The 22,596-nt window shown below is 48.5% G+C and overlaps 8 protein-coding genes across 8 annotated transcripts; 1 reads left to right on the forward strand and 7 right to left on the reverse strand.

Annotated features, from left to right (window-relative positions):
• Window positions 1-435: 435 nt before the first annotated feature.
• On the reverse strand, window positions 436-2,117 carry CNBL0730 (hypothetical protein; the record flags this gene model as incomplete). Its single annotated transcript, XM_767365.1, has 4 exons — window positions 436-510; window positions 575-592; window positions 687-1,394; window positions 1,446-2,117. 4 exons carry the CDS (start codon window positions 2,115-2,117, stop codon window positions 436-438), a joined length of 1,473 nt encoding a protein of 490 aa, XP_772458.1.
• Window positions 2,118-3,408: 1,291 nt separating this feature from the next.
• CNBL0740 (hypothetical protein) lies at window positions 3,409-5,438 on the reverse strand (the record flags this gene model as incomplete). The annotated part of the gene is made up of 6 exons (XM_767366.1): window positions 3,409-3,642; window positions 3,706-4,124; window positions 4,169-4,779; window positions 4,831-4,895; window positions 4,946-5,065; window positions 5,115-5,438. The coding sequence occupies 6 exons, from the start codon at window positions 5,436-5,438 to the stop codon at window positions 3,409-3,411; spliced, it is 1,773 nt and encodes a 590-aa protein (XP_772459.1).
• A 2,602-nt stretch (window positions 5,439-8,040) lies between these two features.
• CNBL0750 (hypothetical protein) lies at window positions 8,041-10,452 on the reverse strand (the record flags this gene model as incomplete). The annotated part of the gene is made up of 13 exons (XM_767367.1): window positions 8,041-8,082; window positions 8,133-8,227; window positions 8,282-8,396; window positions 8,468-8,607; window positions 8,688-8,897; window positions 8,972-9,065; window positions 9,155-9,241; window positions 9,308-9,332; window positions 9,453-9,561; window positions 9,636-9,840; window positions 9,903-10,068; window positions 10,126-10,283; window positions 10,333-10,452. 13 exons carry the CDS (start codon window positions 10,450-10,452, stop codon window positions 8,041-8,043), a joined length of 1,566 nt encoding a protein of 521 aa, XP_772460.1.
• A 342-nt stretch (window positions 10,453-10,794) lies between these two features.
• Window positions 10,795-11,805, forward strand: CNBL0760 (hypothetical protein; the record flags this gene model as incomplete). Its single annotated transcript, XM_767368.1, has 3 exons — window positions 10,795-11,362; window positions 11,438-11,544; window positions 11,611-11,805. The coding sequence occupies 3 exons, from the start codon at window positions 10,795-10,797 to the stop codon at window positions 11,803-11,805; spliced, it is 870 nt and encodes a 289-aa protein (XP_772461.1).
• Window positions 11,806-12,113: 308 nt separating this feature from the next.
• On the reverse strand, window positions 12,114-13,692 carry CNBL0770 (hypothetical protein; the record flags this gene model as incomplete). Its single annotated transcript, XM_767369.1, has 8 exons — window positions 12,114-12,486; window positions 12,532-12,692; window positions 12,753-13,082; window positions 13,133-13,145; window positions 13,197-13,227; window positions 13,285-13,349; window positions 13,428-13,440; window positions 13,686-13,692. 8 exons carry the CDS (start codon window positions 13,690-13,692, stop codon window positions 12,114-12,116), a joined length of 993 nt encoding a protein of 330 aa, XP_772462.1.
• A 1,790-nt stretch (window positions 13,693-15,482) lies between these two features.
• CNBL0780 (hypothetical protein) lies at window positions 15,483-17,506 on the reverse strand (the record flags this gene model as incomplete). Its single annotated transcript, XM_767370.1, has 5 exons — window positions 15,483-15,972; window positions 16,029-16,929; window positions 16,983-17,139; window positions 17,210-17,369; window positions 17,430-17,506. 5 exons carry the CDS (start codon window positions 17,504-17,506, stop codon window positions 15,483-15,485), a joined length of 1,785 nt encoding a protein of 594 aa, XP_772463.1.
• A 226-nt stretch (window positions 17,507-17,732) lies between these two features.
• Window positions 17,733-19,649, reverse strand: CNBL0790 (hypothetical protein; the record flags this gene model as incomplete). Its single annotated transcript, XM_767371.1, has 1 exon — window positions 17,733-19,649. The coding sequence occupies one exon, from the start codon at window positions 19,647-19,649 to the stop codon at window positions 17,733-17,735; it is 1,917 nt and encodes a 638-aa protein (XP_772464.1).
• A 231-nt stretch (window positions 19,650-19,880) lies between these two features.
• Window positions 19,881-22,306, reverse strand: CNBL0800 (hypothetical protein; the record flags this gene model as incomplete). Its single annotated transcript, XM_767372.1, has 4 exons — window positions 19,881-20,294; window positions 20,358-20,816; window positions 20,855-21,549; window positions 21,616-22,306. 4 exons carry the CDS (start codon window positions 22,304-22,306, stop codon window positions 19,881-19,883), a joined length of 2,259 nt encoding a protein of 752 aa, XP_772465.1.
• Window positions 22,307-22,596: the final 290 nt, after the last annotated feature.

Raw genomic sequence — 22,596 nt, forward strand, 5'->3', positions numbered from 1 at the left:
TGTGAAAGATGGCTTTTGGAACTTTTGTCGATGGAGACAGGCAAGTCGCGTGGTTTTATAGGTGATTTAAAGTCGCGTCGAGTTAGTCACGGGGGGCTTGTTCATCGTCTGAGTATTAGGATAGCTGAAGACGTCTAGGAACAATACATAACAGATGCATTAAGGTGATCATACTACAATCACAAATCACATAGAGAAGTCGTATCAGTAAACAAACAAGCAAAAAAGCAAACAAAACAAAACAAAAAACTAATATGAGGATCAATCATGGGATCCTTACAAAACGAAGCTACATATACGACGCGTCGTTAAACCAATCCAGGTGAGCGGAGTGTGATTTTGGAAAATGCGATTGATCAGCTGAATACGATTACTATGATCTGGGGCAATCAATAGTATCGAAAACCTTTGAAGACTGGACGAAAGGTTCACCCTTCAGCGGAACTCGAATGCGTACTTGCTCTTCTGCGGGACATGTGAGAGGAAAAGTTCTTGGAATGGCTCTTGATTCTGAAGAAAAAGATAAAAGTCAATATGTGCAACACGAATGACTGCTAATGTAAGTTTGACTTACGAGTGAATGGAAATAATACTAGATGGTTTGAATCCCAAGGATCCCAAAAGATTAAATAAAGCCAACGGGTTAGTCACTGATGCGAACGAGTGAGTTCTTGATAAGGACGTACCCCGCGAATCGTAGGTTCACCTCGGACCTCCTTCTCCCTCATCCGCCCGCCGCTCTCCTTCCTCGTGCCTGAAGGTCTGGCAGGTCGAGTCCTATCGATCCCGCTGACCTGTTCCCCTCCCATGCCCATCCCCGGCCCCACGCCGGCACCGATAGTCGCCCCTAAACCCATACCCATCCCGAGCCCCAATGCAGGCATGGCCGTACCCGACATTCGACGACTGATAGCAGGACTCCCGGGGACAAAAGGTGATTTGAAGGTTGGAGAAAGAGGCGTCGCAGGTTGAGAGACGGGCACAGTAACGGTCGGGGCCATGTCAACCATGATATAGTAAAATCCCGCAAAACTCGCTCCTGAGATATCCTTCACCTTGTGATCCGGTACCAAAAATTGCTCCTTGATCCTTAGAAACACAAAATCCCTCTCTTTCCCTTTCGTCTCGCCTCTAGACCTATCTGGCAGAGGATCCCTTAAGAACAGCTCTTCACCTACCAAGTCTGCCCTAGTCGACGGTCTGCGAAATTGCTCGAAACGGCCCCAGTGGCGGAGATCGTCATGTTCTGTGGCAGCATAGCGTGGGCCAGTAATGAAACCGTACTTGGGCCCGATGATTTCGCCGGTGAAAAATGTGGTGAGGTGTGGATGAGAATCGGTGAGGTGAGAAATAGAGAGATAGCCGGATAACGTGGAATCGGCGAAATCCACATCCTATGAGGGGCTGGTTGGTCATCTAGTCAATGAGAATGAAACGTGGCTTACCAGAAACTTTACTTCCACATCGTATGCGCTTCTACCGCTCGTTTGAGTCCCTTTAAAAACACTACCAGGGTAAAGTGGTCCTCGGCCGATACTGCGTACCCTCGTCCTCGTGATATCCAAAAGTGGATTAGGAGGCTGATCCATCTTTTCCTTGCTCCTGGTTGCAGCGTCAGGTTTCGGAGATGCAGCGAGCCCTCTTGCGTTGCTAGGGGGCGAAGGCACTGGTTTGGTAGTGGTCCACGGCTGAGGCAATTGGGAAGGCAGGGACTGTGAAAATGTGGGAGCTTTGAGGTCGCGTACGATACCTTTGCGCTCTGCGGTTTCATTTTCCTCATGCACATCGTCCAGCGTTCTCCCACTTTCTTGTTTCACACCTCCTCTCCCCCTCTCTCGCACTTCAGACTCTTTTTCCCACCCCCTCTCCCTATCTCGACTCTGGTTTTCGTACTGGCTCTGGCTCTGAATGTCAGACTCGCCGTGCCCTCTAGCCAGTGCGCATCTCCCGCACACTCTCTCTCCAAACTCGACAGCTGATCCACCAAAATAGTCGCTGACTGGGATGGACATTGGCTGCGAGAGGTTACCTATTCCGCAGATGGAACATTTGACAACACCGGCAGGTGTGTGCGATGTGGGAAGAGGGGGCTCGGAAGTTGTGGATTCCGTAGGCATAACGGCTAAGTAATCCTGATTTGATGAACTTGATTGAGTTGTTTTATTGAATTGAAAGGGATGAAATATTTGTGTGGATGTAAAGTGAAAATGAGGATTATATTAAGAAATGACGGAGCAAGCAACAAAGGCATCGAGAGGAATATGGCGCGGTAGTCTTCCAGCAGCCTGAGAGTGGCAATTTGATTGATTTGACTCTATTTTCGCCACCAGTCTCTGACAGTGCATGCATCTTCAATCCTTGGATACGGCATTCATTGCCTGTCCCACCCATTGTTTTTCCATCTTGCATCCCATACAATCAGATAACTTTCTACGAGCGACTCAGCAGTATCACCTGGGTGGATTCGGCCGGTTATCAAAGCCGAATTTCGCACGTCCTCGCCAAGTCACTCGCTCGCTCGATCACTCTTTCTGTGCACTTTTCGGGCGACATTTACGCCTACGGCATCTCTCTACTCCCCATGTTTTCTAAACAGTCCATTCACGGTCACTGCTGTCTACACATGCCGACAGTTTGTCAGGCCGCTTGCATTCCGTTGTACGCTACCTTTCCTCGTTTGACCACACCAGGTAAACGCTGAAGTCGGAACAAGTTACGTCATTATTACTTAATTATTATGGACGCGCAGAAGCCGGCGGCGATGGCCCTCGATACAGGTAGTAAATAAGTGGTACTTTCAATTTTACGTTTTGGTTTTCCCCAAAATTAGCATGAACTTTTGGTCCAAAATTGACAAAATTGAAAGTGGGGCGAATAAGTCATGGCATATGAGGTTTGACAGCTTGGAACTTTTCGGCCGTCGCCAGGTCGTCGCCAACTGCTAACCTACATATGTGAATGCAAACCTTCTGACATGTCAACGAATCGTCTGTACTTCTTGTAATACATCAATATTTATCATCTATTACCGCATCTCACATTGACCATGAATAATGAAGATAATAATAATAATGAAGGTGGACAAATCGCATGACGCAAGAGGAGATATAAGGCAAATGATGTTTTTCGTCGGGAGAGAACAATCATGTTTTGGTCGAACCCAGAAGTCGACCAAAACAAACACGCCCAAAAGGTACTTACGTAAAATGTGAATTTTGGTTTTCGTCCGACCAAAACGTAAAATTGGAAGTACCTAGTAGTCACGCACTGAATCTCAACAGATAAGTCTTATATGGTTAGAAGAGATACAAAAACACGGATACATGGGCTTGACTTTATAAATCCATTATGATGACACAACAAAAAACCAAATGTCCACCAAACTGCGCCGCAATCCTCGCTTCCTACTTACCACTTACTACCCCATCTCTTTCCCCTCTTCCTCCACCACCACCAAACGCCCACAATCACCAACAAGACCACACCCACAATAACACCCACAACAATCCCTGCAATCTCACCACCGCTAAGACCGCCGCCACCGCGGCATGGAAGAGCTGCATCACAAGGTTGGCCAGAGGGGATGGAGTATGTGCCTGCAGCGATGTCGACATAAGGTGGATCGGCAGTGTTGTTCATAAGCTACAGATAGAGTCAGTCTCAAGCCCTCGTTTAAATGCCAGGCGAAGCTAGATAAAGACGTACCTGCATAGAGGCGAGAGTTGGAATCATCGCGTTATAATCCAATGCTATCTCCGTCTGCACCCAATCGTCTCTCCAATCCCAAAATTGATCACTGCTCAACGGTCCACCCACCACCGCACCATATAACACGTGCGCCTCGGTGGGAGGGTCGTCACGGATATTATTTATGTTGAAGCCACCAGAAGCGGGGGCAGAGTGGGGGTTGGATGGGGAATTCGGGTGTTGCCCAACGATGTAAGGGACTGACATGGGGTTGGAGCCGAGCAGGTAGTTGAGTTGGGATTGAGCGAATGAATTATAAGAGTTGGTCTTGTCGGTTGAAGAGGCCATGGGTGCGTACTTGAACATGAGCATAGCGGCAGCCATGGCAGGGTTCAAGGACGCCTCGTCAGAGTCGCCATCCCAATAGAGTAATCCCCCTACTCCCGTAAGCTAGTGGTCTTTTTGGAAGGATTTTGCTCACCTTCGGTCAAGTAAGAATTACTGAAATCCTCTTTGATAAGCCCATCAAAGTAGTTCTCGACTTCAGTCTGCCATCCAGTCAAGTTCACGTCGAGTCCAGCTCCTTGCGCTAACTCGGGCTTTGCGCTCGCAATTTCCGCAAACATGACATAAATTGCCGGCTGTGACGAATCCCAGTTCCAAACTTCATGTGTGCCTGACAGCCCATATTGGACATAATAGTTGTATGCATCGGCGTAGTACGCAGAGTTGTTTGTCGCCAGTGCCAGAGCCAGAGCAGATGCACAGAGGTTATCTCGCCAGTCGGAAGAGGCGTAAGCGGCAACTTCATCACCTAAAGCCGTGTAGTAAGTTTGTCGAGGGGTGGTAGAGTTGGCGACAGAGTAAAGCGACTCAGCGTGTGCCAACAGCTGAGACGCATAAGTGGAGTTTTCCAATGAAGGTGAGGTTGGAGGAGAGGACGATGAAGTGGGTCTGTACGAGACGCCTGGTGTGTAAAGGAGGGAACCTAGTGAAAAGGCGGCAGAGGCAGCGGCCCAGCCATCTGTACCAGGGTAAGAAGAGTTGATTGGGTACCCCGGGCGAGGACTTGGAATGTCCTGGTCCCCGCCCCTGAGTGATTGTTAGATCTGTTTTGGGCTGCGTACAAGTGAAGGGACTTGCCAGTAATTGTTGTCGACATCCCCAGAACCAACTTGGATAAACAGCACATCATCCGATGGGTGTGCCTGCTCTCATCAGTTCTATAGCACAATCCTACATGTAGGCCTTTCCTTACCTTCATAAGCCAATCAAAACCCCATCGCAAGGTCCCATCGAGATAGGCTGTTTGGTTGGCAAGGCCATATCCTTGGCCATGCGTCAACGCCCCCCAGGAGAGCGCAAATAAGGTAAAACTCTATTCTGGTTAGTCTAGGTCATAGGGAATATAAATAGAACAGATTTACCAAAGGAAATGTCGCCTTGATGTAGTCACCCGCATCATACCATCCGCCGACAAGGTCCAAACCCCAATCACTCCCATCTTCTAAAGCGCTATCATTCCTCCAGTCTACTCTGTTCCCATATGTTCCTTCATCTAATCTACCTGACCTTTGGGCATCGTAGAACCAAAGGGAGTTACCAAGGATATTGGACCATTGTGTGTTGGGTGTTTCGCTGGAGGCTGTGAGTCCTGCAGAGGAGGTTGGAGGAGAATAAGTGGGAGACGGTGTGAGCTGGGCTGTGGTTATTCGGGACAGAGAAGCGAGGGCAAGGAAGGGGATGAGCATGGCTGAAATATCAGCCGAGAAGGAAGAGAGAGACGGAAGAGGGAGAAAGAGTGGAAGGCGATAAATAAGTAAGTAAGGGATGTGAACAAAGGATGCATTTCTGTGATATCAGGTCAAATCGACGACTACTGCGATGATGTTCCAAAAGCGGGTTATTTCCGTACCCGGCAGGAGACCGTCGTGCTTCAAAATGGCATATCCATGTATTCGTACCTTATTGCAACCCTAACCAGCAGCGAACAGTGTAAAGCAAATTCAGCAGGAAGTCTCCAACCTCCATGCATGGTCGGAAACGAGACTTCTGTTCCTCTGAGCAGGAAGTTTTGTGGGATCGCATCGATGCATGCATCCAAAGTAAGGCAATGAAAGAAAAGATCTGCCGGTTGCCGCTTCCGTCTCCGCCGCAGCAGGCGACGACGACAAAATTGAGAGTATGACGACAGCTGCGTTTTTTATGGCGATGCCGATGAAGGAACGTGGATTTGGGCGAGATTGGCAAGCGCATGCGAGACTTTGGGTCTCGTAACCTCTCGTTCATTTTTTATTACTACGTATGTAGATGAAGACTTTACATATATAAAAAAATAAAAAAATAGCAATGAATATGACATGACTTCTACAAATAACTGTCGACTTTCGGTGGCTGTGCTTATGTTGTTAGATAATGACAAATGTGGTTACAGATAGTGAATGAGGCTGTGAACGAAAATGATCCATCTACTTTTCAAGGAGTTAACCACTGCAACAGCCAGTAGTGATTAAAAGTGGTGAGCAATGACGGAGGCTTGAATAATGGGTGAGTAGCTTTTCTGCAACTTGTGATAAGGCCGTAATCGAGGATGTGAGTCTCACCTACTCATAATATGTAAAAGCACAGTTAAAAAGGAGGAGAATGGAGGAGCAGGAAAGTCGACCCATACTCGCGTCTTATTAAGTTTCAAGCCACCACTCTGCACAGCAAACTTCTCGCTGCTATAATATTATGATGGCGAAAAATACATGATCATGATGATCGACAACCATTATTCAACAAATAAGATCCCAAATAGGGCAGTCTATACAGTCTCCTCTTTTCCCGATCAAGACAACGCAGCATGAAACAAGAACACATCCGAATTAATCAAATCACGAGGCACGTCGGCATATTCTTGTGCTCCGCCTTTTTTCCTTCCTTCTCCATCAAACTTGCACCAGCCAAGGAAAGCTAGAAATTGCGACAAATGTCGGATAAAAAAGAGAATGTCTTAGGATAGTAGCTGCTTCTCGCCCTCAGCGCCATGTGATTGTACGAATTTTATCCTTCTGAGCCCCCAAAGGAGATGGATTTTTGCTGCGGATCTTCTGGTCACTTTCATCCCTCGACCTTCTTGTATAACAAGCTTTTTCGCGTTTATGCCTCACCCGTTCCTTTTTACCCTCAGTCTTCTGTAAATGTCCTTTTGTCTCTAGCAAGTATCGTGTGTGCGCAATTCATTCCGATTATACTTTGGTCCCCTTTCCTCTTGATCCCCCACTCATCCACACATCTTATCCTATGCCTGTATCCATCGGCGCCTGCTCCACCCAGTAATTACCAGTTCGAGTAGTCAAGTTGAATGTAGCTCTGCTGCTTTTTCTGACCTGTATTAGTCAAAAATTGCTATTTCATATCCCTGATCAGCGCCCTATCTAAATGACAATCAACTGGATGATCTTCTCTGTTCCAAACATTAAAAGTGAGAATGCCGTGATGCTAGATGTAATGGGCAACTCTACCACCCTTCTTTCCCCAGATTCCGGAATTCGGATTTAATCGAACATCTTCTGAACCCTCAAACGAGTAGAACGCGAGGTGACCTCGTGTAAGTTGTCCCTCGTTGTTGGCACACTTGAAAGATTGGGCGCAGGTCAAAATATATAAGACGGTCTTCATGAAAGGAGTTTCTCGTATCTCATCAACCAATTCCTAGCTCTCATTACTGAACCAACCAAACAAATCTTACAACTAGCAATCCACAATGGCTATTTTTTCTTACACCGTACGTATCTTATCTACTTTGAGTACGTCCCCATCTTCGCTCATCGCCTAACCTTGGCACATAGGCCCTCAACTCCGCTTGCGGCTCCAGCAGCTGTTCTTGCTCCAAGTACGCTTCTTCTCCCCATTCCCCCCCCAATACTAAACATTAGTGCCCCCGGCTTCCTTTCGACCTTCAATGATAGCGGCAACTCTTCCGACTGTTCTCACGGTTCTTCCTGCGGGTCTTGCGCCTCTAACGGCAGGACCCTCGTGAACGAGTGTAACTCAAGCGGTGCAAATGGCAATTGCAGCACTTGCGGCTCTCCTACGTACGTCCATTCACGGTTCTCCCTTGTCCTTCTTTCTTGCGAAGGTCGTTTTAATGACGCACTTTATAGCTGCAATTGCACTTCTTGCGCTTGCTAAGTCACCGACCTGCCGCCCCCTTGGCAATCCTCTTTGCGACGGATAGAGGTGTTTTTCGTTGCCTGACTGTTTTGAGTTTGAGATGGAAATTTGTACATTTCGGAGAGAGATGGCTTTGGTAAACGGTTGATGCATATACGTGGCGATGGTACCGGCCTGTCGTCCGCAATCAAAATCTCACTGGTGGAATAAAATGTCCGAGAGTGCTTTGGGTGTACTCTATCATCCTCTTTTCAATACTGTCCTTCACGGATACGAAGTATACTTACCTTCAAAACCAATGCTCTCCTCATGATGAATCTACCTTCAGTTTTCTCCCCCTCGTCACCCAAGGGTACCGTTTGCACAGTAAAGTTCAAGCCCCCTTTCAGATGATAAGCATTGCTATCGCCCAATTTGATTAAAGATGTCCACTTACCCGGCACTCTTGAAGGTTCCTTTATCCATAATATAAGTTCAAATATGGGAAACCTGTTCATCGCCTGTCGGGTCACTTCCGAAACGCGACATATTATGAATATCATTCCTCTCGTCTTCCATCTTCCTGTCAGCTTACTTATGCTAACAAAACTGCAAAGGAAATGCTTGTCTCGATAAGACTCACGAGGCAGAAGAGAGCTGTGTAGCTGAGGACGGTAGGGAAAAGGAATGCTGATACTGTGAAAAGGAGCGTACCGAGAAAGAGCTGATCGATATCGTATTCGTATGAATCCGTCCGCCGCCGTAAGACATTCCATCGTTTACCTATACCTCCGATTAGCAAAACAAAACAGTGACAGGGATATGGCGAAAGGAGAGAAGGGAGGAAGGGAGAGTTACCATACCACGGAAAAGATTCCATAGGCCCCCCAAACTGTCAATTTGCCAGACACACACGGCTCTCATGACATTATACCCGAAGAGAAGATGAAGCGTTAATAGGTTGAGTATGTCGTGTGACGCTGCGAGGAGGGTGGTAAAACCTGTTAGGGAGAGAATGGATAACAAGTACATGAGCTGGGGTAAAAGTGAATGGAGCGAGGGTGTGACGCAATCTGGAGTTTAATTATGTAGATGAAACATCTTGGTAAGCTAAACAGTCTGGGGAAGAACGAGAGGAAGAACGGACCACCCCAACGTTGGATGAGGAACGTAAACGTCGAACAAAAAAATTGGCTGAGTGGAGTATTGAGTTTCAGCCCCACAGGCCAGTCGTTCAACCACTTCAAAGCATGTATGGGCATATCTATTACGTAGGACTTTGCAGCGGGTATTTTAACAACTTTCGCCATAGGATTCATTTAATGCTTACCGAGAAGAAGGTGCTCGTGGTGGTGGAAATCCATTCGGAATGTCGACGAATGAGGTTGTGGGCTACATATCCCAAGACCAAGTCGTTCTATGAGAAGGTTTCATCAGTTCTTGAACCCTCTGAGTACGGCAGTTGGAGGCAGGAACGCACTACAACGAGCCAAACCGTATTCCAAAACCTTGTCCCAAAAGTCAGCACATTCTCAGCATGCCTTGTTAGGACCTTTTTACGATGCCTAGTAGCCCTTCGCAAAACCAAGCAATGCTGGGGGATAAACTTGATGTTTGATGGGACTCACACATTATATCGCGCTGCCCTGTCATTGATTCCCCCATCGTTTCGAGTCGTCAAATACCGAATAGGTCCTCTGATTGACTGCTCCATCCTTGTGCACAATTGATCTGCCGCTGACAAATAGAAGAGGTCACCTATGATGAGCTTCTTTAATCGTGAGGTAGGTAGAGAAGTCCGTTGAACTTACATGTGGAAATAGCGCGGAAGGAGCTTGAACAGGGGATAGAAATGGAGAAGAGAAAGATGGTGATCTGTGCGCAAGTGTCGAGAGCGAAAAGGAAACGAGGAGCAGATGGCAAGGATGCTTGCTTTCTTCTCTTTTTCTTTCCCTCTGCAGCGCTCTCCATTTGTAACGAACGAAGAACCTGTTGAACATGCCTTGTCTTATTAATCTATTCTTGCATTAGGTGTCCTTTTCCTAAGACCGTATGGTGGAGGGCTTGACTCGACTTACAAGGTCGACGATGGCAGATAGTTGATCATCTCCAATAGTTAACTGGTACCTAGGATCATGCCTATCTTGCCCAGATACGTGCAGATCAGGAGACGAGGATGATGGGGTTAGGTACTGCAGGCGAGAGGAATCCAATGGTTTATACAGTATAAGAATTGTGGGAACCCTATGGTCATAAGGTCAGTATCAAGCTGGTAATTTTCCCTTCTCGAAGCATACGTACGAACATGAAAGCGGTATACGCTCCTTATTGACCCAAAAAATATACTGCTTCTCATTGACATCGGTGTTCTTGGTCGCATCCAATACTGCCCGACCGATGCTCTCCAGCCCCACCAAATCTTCTTCCTCACCAATTTGGGCAAGGACCTTGTTCCATAGCTGCACTCAATATTTAACTTACAGTATTAATAAGAATGGAAAGGCATACCCGATCTTGAACGATCCCCACAACACACAGAGTATCTCTCAATCTCCAACCGACTACTTTCCCCTCTGACATATCGACCCCAGTGATAGGCCAGAATACTCTGATGCTTTGCTGGTCCATGGAGTTTGATGCCTGGTAATATTAAAAGAGGTTAATGGACGCATACTAAGCCGAGCATGGCTCGCTGGTCGGCTTATTTGTTGTTGCAGCAAAAGTGGAGGTTGTCGAGGTGGGGTTCTCCCCTTAAAAAATAAAATTCGGCGGACAAATATTTAAGAATTGAAGGGACCGAACCAAACGATAAACAGATGTCTTCAAAGGGTCGTTCATTTCGATAAGATACCCAGGAAAAGGCTTTGCTCATACCCTTTCAAACTTCGCTCGGCTTCAACACTCAACATGCCTCGTCTTTCCTCTCCCTTCGTTCAAACGCAGCTGTCCACTCTCCAAATCCTCACCTCCATGTACCCTTCTGAAACGACTCTCACTCCTTCTACGGCTGCTTTCCTGGAAGCTTTTGAATCGGGGGAAGGAGAGGGTATCAAACGATCAGAGCCATTGGAAGCAGAACTTTCCATCAAGGTTGATGAAGAAAGGGAAGAAGAAGTTGCAATTGTGATTTCATTACCCATCATCGACGTCGACCTTGAAAACCGTCCGCCAAATACGCAAGCCGTCGGCGATGCCGAACCGACACCACTTACCCATATTCGCCCTAAACAACCCATCTGGCTCCCCAACTCTTCTTACATTAGCGTCCTCTCATCCCTTCCCTCATTATCTCCGGAAGAAGAAGGAAGCGAATATATACTGACATCTATTGAACATATTCGGGAATCGCTCTTACCGCATCTCCCGAAAGAAGGAGTTGAAGAGAGTGATGGACAGGGGAAGAAACAGGAGATCAAGAGAGATGAAGGGCCAGAACAGAGAGTTTGGTTCTGGTTTCCAACGTTATCAACAAAGGAGAAGAGAAATGATATCGTCCAATATGCAGAGGAGATGGGCCTTACAGGATTCGTCCTTGCAGGTATGTGTTCCGGTAATGTTCTCTCATTTTAAGTACATTGTTTAGCTCATGACTCTTCTAAATGATGATTAATAGGTAAACCGGCGTTATTATGTGTAGAAGGCCCAGGATTGACAGTAGAACGGTACATGTCTCGAATCAAGAGTGAATCATGGTCCGACATCCCATCGTACCAAAAGAAGGTAGGTCGTTCTTCCCTCCCCTCCGTCACATATTTCGGCATCTGATCACCCTTGAACGGCGATTAGGTAACAGAACGTTTCCGCCGCCCCCTCATCCCCCCTGATCACCGTGCATTCTCAAAGATGACAGAAATAACCCACCTCATCCCGAAGTATGGGCAGTACAACCATCGTGGCGAGATGAGCGAAGTCAGACGGTTAATGGAAGAATGGGGAGTAGGCGAGGATTTCGGGGCGGCGGTGCTTAACAGTGGTGCTTGAGATTCAAACTGCAGATGTAGAAATTGTGAATCGCCCGTCTATCCCGCTGCAGTATGGCCCAGCATCGTTTGTTGTATTGGGGGTTGCGAGTATGGGGTGCATAGGCGAGAGGGTATCACTGCCTCAGGGGTATATGAAAAACCGAAAAACGACCAAAAACTATAATATCCAAAAAATTCAAGCCTAATACAAGCATGCCGCAAATAAGTCTTGGCAGATCATTTTGTTCTCGGCTCATATACAGTGCGCTATGCCAATGCCATTCCCTCGTGTAGTGTAGACGGTCTCCTTATAACAAAGGGATACGGTCAGAACCTCCTTCTCTGAGGCTGGCCGGCAGGCGGAGCCGAAGCGTAACCCTGTGGCACAGGCTGTCCTGGCCTAGCAGGTGGAGCTCGCATAGGTGGCGGATTCTGTCTATACGTCTGTGCGAGATTCATCGCTGGATGTCCGCCCATGGGCTGCATAGGTGCGGTGCTAGCGGGTGCAGAGGAGGCGATACCGGGGCCGAGAACAGCCGATGCTGAGCGAGGACCGGGAGCAGGACCGACACGCTGTAAAGGGGCGGGGACGGGGCGGGCGGCGGTAGATGCTGGGGATGTAAGGGTGCTTGCTGGGGAAGAGGAGGGACCGGAAGCGTTGGGGTTGGCTCGCTTTTCGGCGGCTCGAAGAATCTCATCACTATACCATTGTTAGCTTTGCCGATGATGGAAGAAATAGGCTTACTCGAGGAGGTTCAAGCAAGCACAGCATACAACCCATTCAACACAGTCCTCGTTACCAACACCCAACGTCTGCCAGACCTGTTTTTCGTCCTCTGTCCTCCCGGTGATAGACAATCGAGTACCGCCACCCTTTTCAGGTGGATTCTTTGCAATCTTTCCAAACTATAATTTTCTGTCAGCGCTCTCCCAATCAACCGTATGTAAGTGAACGGGTCGACCGACCTCTATCCTTTTTGGTGGAATCTGATGACCGGCATACTTGAAATAAAACATGGTCCAAAACTCGGCGTTTGGGTTTGGTTTGCTGATCTGATACAATGGCGTATCATCTTGATTCACAATCTTGTATATAGGACTCATCACACCTGTATTTTCAATCGTCCATCTCAGATCACGGGAAGCTTCGCAGCGAACAGCGTTGGGGCCTTGTTTATGTGAGATGGTGGGGAGGGTAGCGGAAGAGTGGCCGGCAGATGGGCGAGGAGGAGGAAAGAGTTTAGCGACGCAGAGATCGCCTTGGGGAGAAGGAGTGAGGAGATAGTTCACTCGATTCTGCTGGGTGTTAGCAGGGTTTCAGATGATATAGCTATGGATAAGCGTACTTCTTCCGTATGTCTACCAGTGATGATCAGTGATGTTCCAGTCCCTCTTTGGGCAAGTACTTACAAATAAGTATAAAGGATGTGATTAGGTTGACCTATCGTGCCAACATGATATGAGCTCGGATTCAGCAAACAAAAGGAGCATTACTAACCGTGGGGAGTGACGATCAGTGTCGGAAGATGATTTGGCATCGGTGCATGATGCGGGGATGTAAACCTGCGTATGTCTATATTAGACTACAGATTATGAAAGGTGGAGAGAGCCCAATCCATGGGTTGTTCGATGTAAACTTACACAGTATATATAGCTGTTGTCACCGTTTCAGTGATTTTGCCAGTCATTTTATGCCGCCACAAGCAGTAGAAGGGGTGCAGAATGGGCGTTGGAAACGAGTTGTAAAGGACAAGTTGGGAGAAGAAGAGGTGGGAGTATGAGGCGAAGTGTGAAAAAAGAGGCATCAACACCGAGCTCCATCGACGAGTGCCGCACTAGCTTTCCCGAAAAATCGGGGTGATGTATGACGAAACGTCGTGGAATAGAAAAGGGACTCACCAGACATGTTTTGTCTCCACTCTTATCTTTCTATACGCCGTTGCTTTGTCTGGATCCCAAACTACTTCTGTAAAGCGATTCGTTGTCGAAGAACAGGATACGTTTGTTGTTGCTGTGAAACAGGCGAACCAGGTGACTGAAAATCGACAATCGACGGATGTGTTTCGTCTCGTCTGATGCGGAAGTCCCTCCTTTCAAAAGTTCCCTTTCAAGATATGTGCGTTTGCAGTCTTGTAATAGACAAGAGGTTGTTATTGAGATGTCAAGAATTGAAAGTAGAATGATGCCAAGGATTTGTTTATTTATTGTTTTGGAAAATCGATATTCTATCAATATGGGCGGTGAACGGATTAAGCGCAGCGTTGTCGCTTGAGCTTTTTGACCCTTTTTTCCCTATTCGGATGAGCGTAATTTGGTGGCTTTGTTTGGTTCTCCCCTGATGCGCTGGGTGGGTAGTGCGATATGTATGTCTCTTGTTGGAATACAGAAAGAGGAAGAGGGAAGCGTTGCACGTCTTGCCTGTCATCTTGTTCCAGCAGCTTCTTTCCGCCTGCTAATAAGTATTAGTGCCGTGGGTCCGGTTCGTCCCTGTGCTCCGGTAATGTCGAGCTAAATGTTATATCCGCTTGTACATACAACCTCCCCTGTATGCATACCTATATCACCATGCCTCACCACCTTCTTGATCCTCTAGAAGTGTGCTCGTGTGCATACAGTCTCGGATTCAACGGAACCCATCATCCTTATATATCACAATAGAGAGAGCAGCAGGGAGTGCGCGCTCAGGTCTTTTGGAATCCTCAAAGTCTGGCCCTGGCCCAGACTGGCTGAGACAAACCGCAAAACGGTTGACTTACGTAACACAATAAAATGACTAAGCACGCTGGAACCCACTGAGATCGGGACATGTGGGCGGACCGTGGTGGTGCATGCTGGCGAGTTACGTTTTTGCTGTAAATTCGACCCGCGTTTGCTGTAAGTTCAAAATGCATCACCGTGTATGCTGTAATTTGTGCTTTGTTTGCTGTAATTTCATTCAAATCCTCATATCTCCTTCATTTATGCATACTATGCTTAGCTCTTATGTGGTAGCCAGAGATCGGCTCTATAAGTTATATTTTACCAGGGGCGTGCATGCATTGAGAAAATCGGCAAGTATCGATGATTTCATTTTCCCCCTTTTGCGCCCACTGCGTCCGTTTTTATAAATTCACAGAGCAGTCAGTTCATCTCCAAACCAGCCCAACTTCCTATCATACCTCTGTGACGCATTGAGAATTGTCTGGAAGCAAAAGAATTGGACAGGAAGGCGTCGTGTCCGCAAAGTTGACATCTGAAGAACAACGGACCCGGATCTGAAGAAGTGGGAGAATGCTGGCTGGCGTGTTGCGTGCTGAGATGGGACTTGATTGGCGAAACGCCTAAGTGCAATCAAGTCTCACTTCTCTCGGTCGCTGCGTCAACTATGGCAATGATCCTGATGAGAGGCGACATATCGTCTTTTAGAGTTGGATGGTCGCCCGACATGGTCAACGAAGGGCTGTTCAGAATGATCGAATATGGGGCCTTGGAAGCCTTCGATCTTTAATTTGGATAACAAGCAAGTTAATGATATGACTCAGAATGCAGGTAGGATGATACCCTCGAGTATGGCAGAAAAAATGTGTGCAGCCAAGGGTGGAAACCTGTACCTCTTTACGTTCAACCTGTACCTCATTACGTTCTCTCAAAAAGTAAAATACATGCAGTAGTTAGATGAAGAAAATAGACTTAATCGAACAACCTGATAGCGTAACTCTATTCATCCCTCGCCCTCTTCCTTCTCTCTTCATCCCTGTCTTCGGCAGTCCTCTTACCACCTCTTCTGGCAGCATCCATAAACTGCTCCACACCGAACGGATCGGCGGATCCATCCAATGCCACGATAGTATCCTTCTCGAACTGGACAGGTCCTTCCCTCGCTTCGACTCCTTCAGCACCTTCGAACCCTCTAGTCGCATTACCCAATTGGAACCTGTCTTTGGACATCTCCTCTTTGATACCTTCTTCCGTACCACCACCAAATGATTCGTCGTTACGTGATGAGCCTGCAGGGCGGTAAATGGCGGCGGCGGCAGAGGATCCGGCAAAGAGGGGCTTGTCATAGAGGTTGTAAGAGTCTTCAGAGGCAAAGCCTGTAGAGAGAGCTTCTCGGTTGAAGAGACGGGAGTCGAGCAAGGTCTCCTTGGAAGCAGAAGGTTTGGCAAGGCCAAGAGCAATCTTTTCCGAGATATCTCGGTTCGCTTCTCTGTATTGAGAAGCAGGTTAGCAATCATAATAAAATAAAATAAATGAAACACTGACTTGGCAAGCATCTTGGCCCTCATCTCTGAACCCATATTAGACATCCTCATCTCCTTCTCTCTTTCCCTCCTCTTCTCTTCTCTGACAATATTTCGCTCCCTGATCGCTTCCTCATCCTCTTCTTCCTCGTCGCTCTCCTCTTCAGATCCGGACTCACTGCCGTAGCCACCCAGGTTGATACCAGTTTCTGCGGGTAGCCTGGAAGCAGACGCAGCCGCAACAGATCCTGAAACTGAGGATGACAAGCCTGATCGATCTTCTCGCGCTCGCTGGGCCAATAACCGCAACTCTTCCTCCTTACTGGTCTTTTGTTTCTGCGCAAGCAACTGTTGTAACTGCGCCCTCGCCCTGACTTCTTCTCTGATATGTCTATCGGCAATATACAATGATTCTGAGAACTTGGCAAAATTGTCATTGATATGCACATCTTGCAAACCTCGCCCATCGGCTGCAAGACGCTTGTCGAGAGGAATGGTGTAACCCTTGTTGTTCTTCCAATTGGAGATACAAGGAGGAATCATCCAGTCCTTCTGGTCTTGGGCAGTAGCAGCACGAGGTGGAGATTGAAGAACAGGGGGAGGTGGCTCGGCGGGACCACGGGGAATCTTCTTGTGCTTGAATCTTGGTGGCTCGAGGGGGTCTTCTTGAACCTCCGTCATCTTGATGATTCTCTGCTTTCCTTCATCGGCACTTTGGTTGGCGGGGGTGTATCGAATGTAGGTGGCGTCGCTGTTGGTCTTGGGAACATGTTTGGGCTGCGCAGCCTTGATCTTGCCGTGGGTAATACGTTCGAGAGCGAGTCGCGTTCGCTCAGCAGTTTCAGCAACAGAAAGATCGTCTGGTCGTTCCATTTGGCGCTCGGATTCAGTCACATCGGTACGATTGGCCAAAGGGACCAAGTCTAGTCATCCATAAGCCAATCTCCCGTGGTAAACTGATAGTGTGGCAACTCACCCTTGAAGCTGGACTGTACCCGAGACCCGGGGGCTCTCCCATGTTGCGCGATAGCATCATATCTCACCAGCCCATCCTGGTCTACTTGCAAAGCCAAAGTTGATCCTTGCCCTTTGTTCTTCTTTCCCATATCCAGCGGGTATTGAGCGACGTGGCACTATTGCAGCACCAACTCCATCAGTGGCAACTCTTTATTTATGAATTCATGCCATTCTTATGAGACTCACTTCAGGGTAAGCTCCACCACCATTAAAATCTGCAGCAGTCTTAGGCTTCCATCCCTTTCTTTGACCATACTTTGGAAGCTGAGGACCAGGAGTAGCAGGGAGGGGAGCGGGTACTTCTTCGTATTCGGTAGTAGAGGTATGGAGAGGCGCGGGAAGAGCTCTGTATTAATTTTTCCTCTCTTTCAGCAGAATTCCTGTGATCCATGGCTACAGCACTTACCTCGTCAAGGCAGCCATTTTGCGAACTGTGATTAGTTGAGAACAGAAACTGAGATTATTATTATGGCTGTGGATCATAACGCACCATTCACGGGAGTCATTCAGAGGCACTTTCGGAGATAGCGGCGTTATGCTCCAGTGGCGATACCACTCTTCTCTTTCCACCCCTCTCTTTTCAGCGATATTGGAAATTATACAATATGCATATAGCGCATTATACGTAGACAAAGGTAATCTATCTTACAGTCTACATACAAGAATGATATTTCACATCGTAGCAAGTCGTAAAAATCGTTAATGCTCATCATATCTTTTCCCCAACGTCCCTCCTTTTAGTCATCTCTCCAATTCTCCCTCTTACGGGCGCAGCCTTATTTCTTACAGATCCTGGCGTCTTTACAGGACTCTTATCCAGTCCGCTTGCCCTCCCGCCTCCACCAACTGCTGGCACTCTCCTCACTCCTGCAGGCGCCTTGACAGATTCAGGCGTTTCCGCCTTCTCCTTGGGTACCGCTTTCCCCGGTGTCGAGCTGCCCAATTTGTCGATATCTACATTCCCATACTCCTTCCACACTTCAACAAGAGCAGTATCCATACTTGACATAGTGGGGATCCCTTTGCGCTGGGGCGTGCGAGTACTGGTCCGCGTGCAGGTACTCGCAGTAGTCCTCACGCTGGGGCTGGGGCTGGGGCTTGGGGTGCCCTTTGCTCGGATAATGGGTTTGACGCCAGTGGCCGAGGTAGCTCGTCCATTAGTGATAGTAGGCTTGGGGGCGAGACGAAGCGTAGAGGCAGGGGCAGGTTTACTCTCGGCTGAGGCAGGTTTACTTTCGGCTGAGGCAGTTGTGTTCGGTTTGACAGCTGCCTTGGCGGCAGCACCAAGATTGGCTTTCAACGACGGCGTCAATGTCCCAGTACTAGTTCTCGGACCCAAACTCGACACTCTCGCCCGTCTAGCCGCCGTTGCCGCACTGATTCCTGCTCTTGCACCGGTATTACCGGATGCAGCAGAATCCGTGTTGGCATTAGCGACGGTACTAGGAGGCGTAGACATTCTACCTCTGCCGACACCAGGTTTCATTCTTGAGCTTGCACGGGTGGAAATGGTAGATGCTGTGACAGGAGCGCCTGTCTTGGTCGCGTGAGCAGTGACAGAAGCAGCTGTCTTTATAGGGTGGGCAGTGACAGTAGGTGATGTGGCACTGAGAGGAGTGATGGAACGTCTGCCAATGGTCATACTGACAGCCGAAGCGGGCGTGGAGGCTCTTTTGGACACCGCGGCACTCGTCCCAGAGGCAATGGCGTCACCGGATGAAAGGGTAGTACTCCAAGGTCTCTGCCTAGCCGAAGAAGACGACCTGACTCTAATCGTTTCATTCCCTTCCTTCTTATTATCATTGCCACGATTGGTCACATGACTTATCGCCCGATTCATCGGCTGCGACCCCATAACTGGTGGCCCTTTAACTGAAGCGGGGCCTGATAATCTCGAAGCTGCCGAAACATTTGACGCAGCAGACCCGGCTCTCGCCATCACAGGCGGCATACTTCCCCTCCCTACTCCTCTTCTCACGACACTCTCCCCTTCTGACACGTACGCCCCTTCCGCATCTCTGTCGGCTGGTAACGACCGGAGACGGTTGGCGAACTTGGCGTTGGCAGAGGCTGTGGTGGTGGCGAGACTGACAGCTCGAGGTTGGTGTCGTCGAGTAATGGCGGCGGTAGTGGTGGTTGAGGCGATAGCTGGATCAGAGGTGGATGCGGAAGAGTCAGTCGCCGGAGGAAGGGTAGACGAACGCAGAGCTGAGGGTCGCGGTCTAACGGATGTCGCTGTCTTTACATTTGCATTGCCGCTCGCACTCGACAATGCTACACCGCTCATCCTGGAGACTGGTCTGCTGTCACTCTCTCCCTTGGTATTGTCTAGCCTTGATAAACCAGAACCGGCCACACCAGACACTCTTCGATCGCGTGCGTTTTTGGGTACGACCTTCTTCCTCGGCCTCGGCTCGGCAGGTATCAATATATCTCCATCCCCAAACACGAAGCTCATCACGGTCTCCTCGTCATCGTCATCCTCTTTCTCTTCACCTTCACTACCTTCACCACCTTCCCCGAGCCGTCCTTGTGTCTGCCCAAAAGACTTTGAGCGTCTGGCAAACCCTCTCAGACCATCCAGCCCAAGCGACTTGTCATACTGTGGGGGGGAGAGGTCACCCATGGAACGAACTTTGGAAGGAGTCAATTTGGAGGGTCCCGAGCAATGATGGGTTTGTGCTTGGACACGTCCTGAGGCGAAGTGGTTGTGCGGGGTACCGGGGATTGTGGGGAGGGTATGTGCTCTTGATGAGAGTGATGTCCGGGGAGAACCATTTTGGGCGATCGCACTATGAATGTTTGTTAGCCTCTTTATTTCGACAGGACATAACAAGGCTCTGGAGATCCATCAGGCTCACCTCTTCCTGCCCTGCTCTTTTCCCTCATCTTCATCCATATGCCACGCCCAAACTCTCACGAATTTATACATGTTCCTCTCTCTTCCCCCTCCCTTCCGTCCAGCTCCATTCCCGCTCCTCTTCTCACCGTTCTTTGGAGATACTGACAATGGCAGGGTCGTTGTCCCCGTCTTGGCACAGAGAAGAGACATATCTGTGAATTTCACAACCCAAAGTTCATCTTTACCCCCCCCTTGACCTTTGAGGATGTCGCTCAGTTTACGTGAGCTTTTCTTTGGTCGCACCGGCTTTGCGCAGTCTCTGGAGTTAGGCGGGTCGGTGGATAAACGGAGGTTGGCAGTTGATGAGGATACTTCGGAGACGGGTGTTTCGCTAATCAAAAGACGGTTGGATTTCGGGACTAACAACACCTGTTCGCAAAAGTTAGGATTGATTGCTCAATACGTAAAAAAAAAAAAATCAAGGCAGCTCACTTTGTCACCATCTAACCCTGCAATCCTCCCCCAAATATCCCTTGTTCCCTCGCGCTCCTCCTCTCCAACCTTCTCATCTTCTAAAGCCCTCATCACTCCCTCAATCTCCTCAACCATCTCCGCTGTCTTCTCGTACTCTTTCAAACTAGGATCAGTATGATATAATAGGTTTTGGAACATGAGCGGGTACTTGAGCAGCCGTTGAAAAGGTTTAGACAGCGAGATGAGTAAACCTGGTGAGCCAGAGGCGAGTGCGAGGGATTCGAGGTGGGTGAGATAAGCTGTCAGAGCGCTAGGATGGCGGGCGGAAGAGGATCGCGCGGAGGGGAAAGAGGCGCGTTTGGCTTTGGAGAATGAGGTGGGTGGGGGAGGGTTAGGGTGGGAGAGGGCGTGGGTCACTTGTTGTAAGGCTTTCTCGAGGTGGAGGACGTAGATGCTGTATTCTCGTAACACGTACGACTGTACGTCAGCAGGAGCTTATCAAAAAGGAAACTTACATGTGCGATGAAAATATCTGCCAGGCTTCTGACAAGGGGGTACTGCTCATCATATCTCCTTCTTAACGCCGCGGTCAACTTCAAGTGTCCTTCCAGTATCCCACTATTTATCGCTTTGAGGACCAAAGCCAGATCTTCCGGTAATTCCACATCTTCTCTGCTGGGGATATCGGATGACGAGGTTCTAGGGTGTTTAGACACCTTGTGAAATGATTTGCGTGAAACAGCACTGGGAGCGTGAGAGGGTGCGCTGGAAGGTGCTCTTGGGAGAGGAGGTAATGACTGATGTTTCAACGACATCGTGCTTGCTTTTTCCAAGAGCCGATTTTCCGCACTGGTGAATGTGTTGGACACTGTCAACCTTGCCGAGTTTGAATTTAAAGAGTTAAATCCAGGACCAGCACCCAGTGAAGGCGCAGAGCAAAATCCGAAACCTAGCAAATCTTCATTGGGTGTTAATGGCGCAGCGGAACTTGTCGAACTATCTGACGGTGATCTGAATTGGGGGGCTGTGGAAGCAAATTTTGAAGCGATCGGCAAATGGATAGAAGATCCGTCGATTGAAGGTGCGTAAGATGAAGAAGTAGGGGATGTGGCCGACCTTGTGTGGGCAAGAGGGTGGAAAGGATCGAAAAAATCGAGGCGGGGAGAGGTGGAGGAATGTACAAGGGGCTTGCAGAATGCTTCGTTTATAGCTAGTAAATCGTTCAAGTATCTACCTGTCAGCTCATGTTACGGCTGGTAGACGCACCTTTCTTCACTGCTGACAATCTCCCATAACACCTCTTGCCTGGTGCGTTCTTGCATTCCAATATTATCTACTAAATCTGGGTCTGTCATCTCGCTCCAAGAGTTTGCTACAGGCAAGAAACTAGTAGTGCTTCCAGTAGCTAAGCTCATTTCGGAAGGACTTGGACTGAATACACCCGAGTGAAGTTTGGTATGCGATGATCCGCGAAGTGACGGCGATGGAAGTGATGCCTTGCGAGAGGATGAGGGGCGGGGGAAGGAATGGATAAATGATTGACGAGAGGAGCTTGCTCGCGATATTGGATCTGGTCGATAATCGATACGCTTGGGTAACGCTTCTTGTGGATTCGACGTAGACTCCAGGCGAGAGTTCAACGCGACACTAGCCGCAGGCGTAGGAGGCGGTGATTTGAATGTTACTTTCCGCTCTACATTGGCTATCGGGTTCCTTGTTTCTTCAGTCGTATCCGGAGGCCCAGAGGTAAACCCGTCTGTTACTTGATTTTCAAAGTCGCCTACCAGAATCTCCTCTGGTGGTTCTTCTATATGTTCTCGAGATTGCAATGGCGGTGTTGCACCACTGACACTACTACTGGATCTAGGTTTGAGAATGGACAGTCTCTCTTTTTCTTTGCCTCTTGACGATGGATTCGGTTTCTCCTTGTCGTTCAGATGTTTTAACCGAGAGAAGAGTGACTTCATAGTTGCGTCGGTGTATCGCTACACTCTCCTCTATCTGGATTGTACTTGTAATGTCGATAACCAAGCGAGCTGCTGTTTTTTCTTCGAGACTTCTTTCACGGGGATGCCGTACGTCGACGGTGTGTATCGCCAGATGGTGCGAGATGCAGGTGCCCCAATCTTAATTGGCGTTATAAGCTATAGCAGTCAAGATGTTGGTCGTATTTATGGTGACCATGTTCTGTTGCAGTTCTGCTGCGACAAAACCACAAGTCAGACGCGGTCAGTGCGCGTCAATAGGGAATAATTAC

The sequence above is a fragment of the Cryptococcus neoformans genome, chromosome 12 (genome assembly GCF_000149385.1).
Source record: "Cryptococcus neoformans var. neoformans B-3501A chromosome 12, whole genome shotgun sequence".
NCBI classification, from domain to species: Eukaryota; Fungi; Basidiomycota; class Tremellomycetes; order Tremellales; family Cryptococcaceae; genus Cryptococcus; species Cryptococcus deneoformans.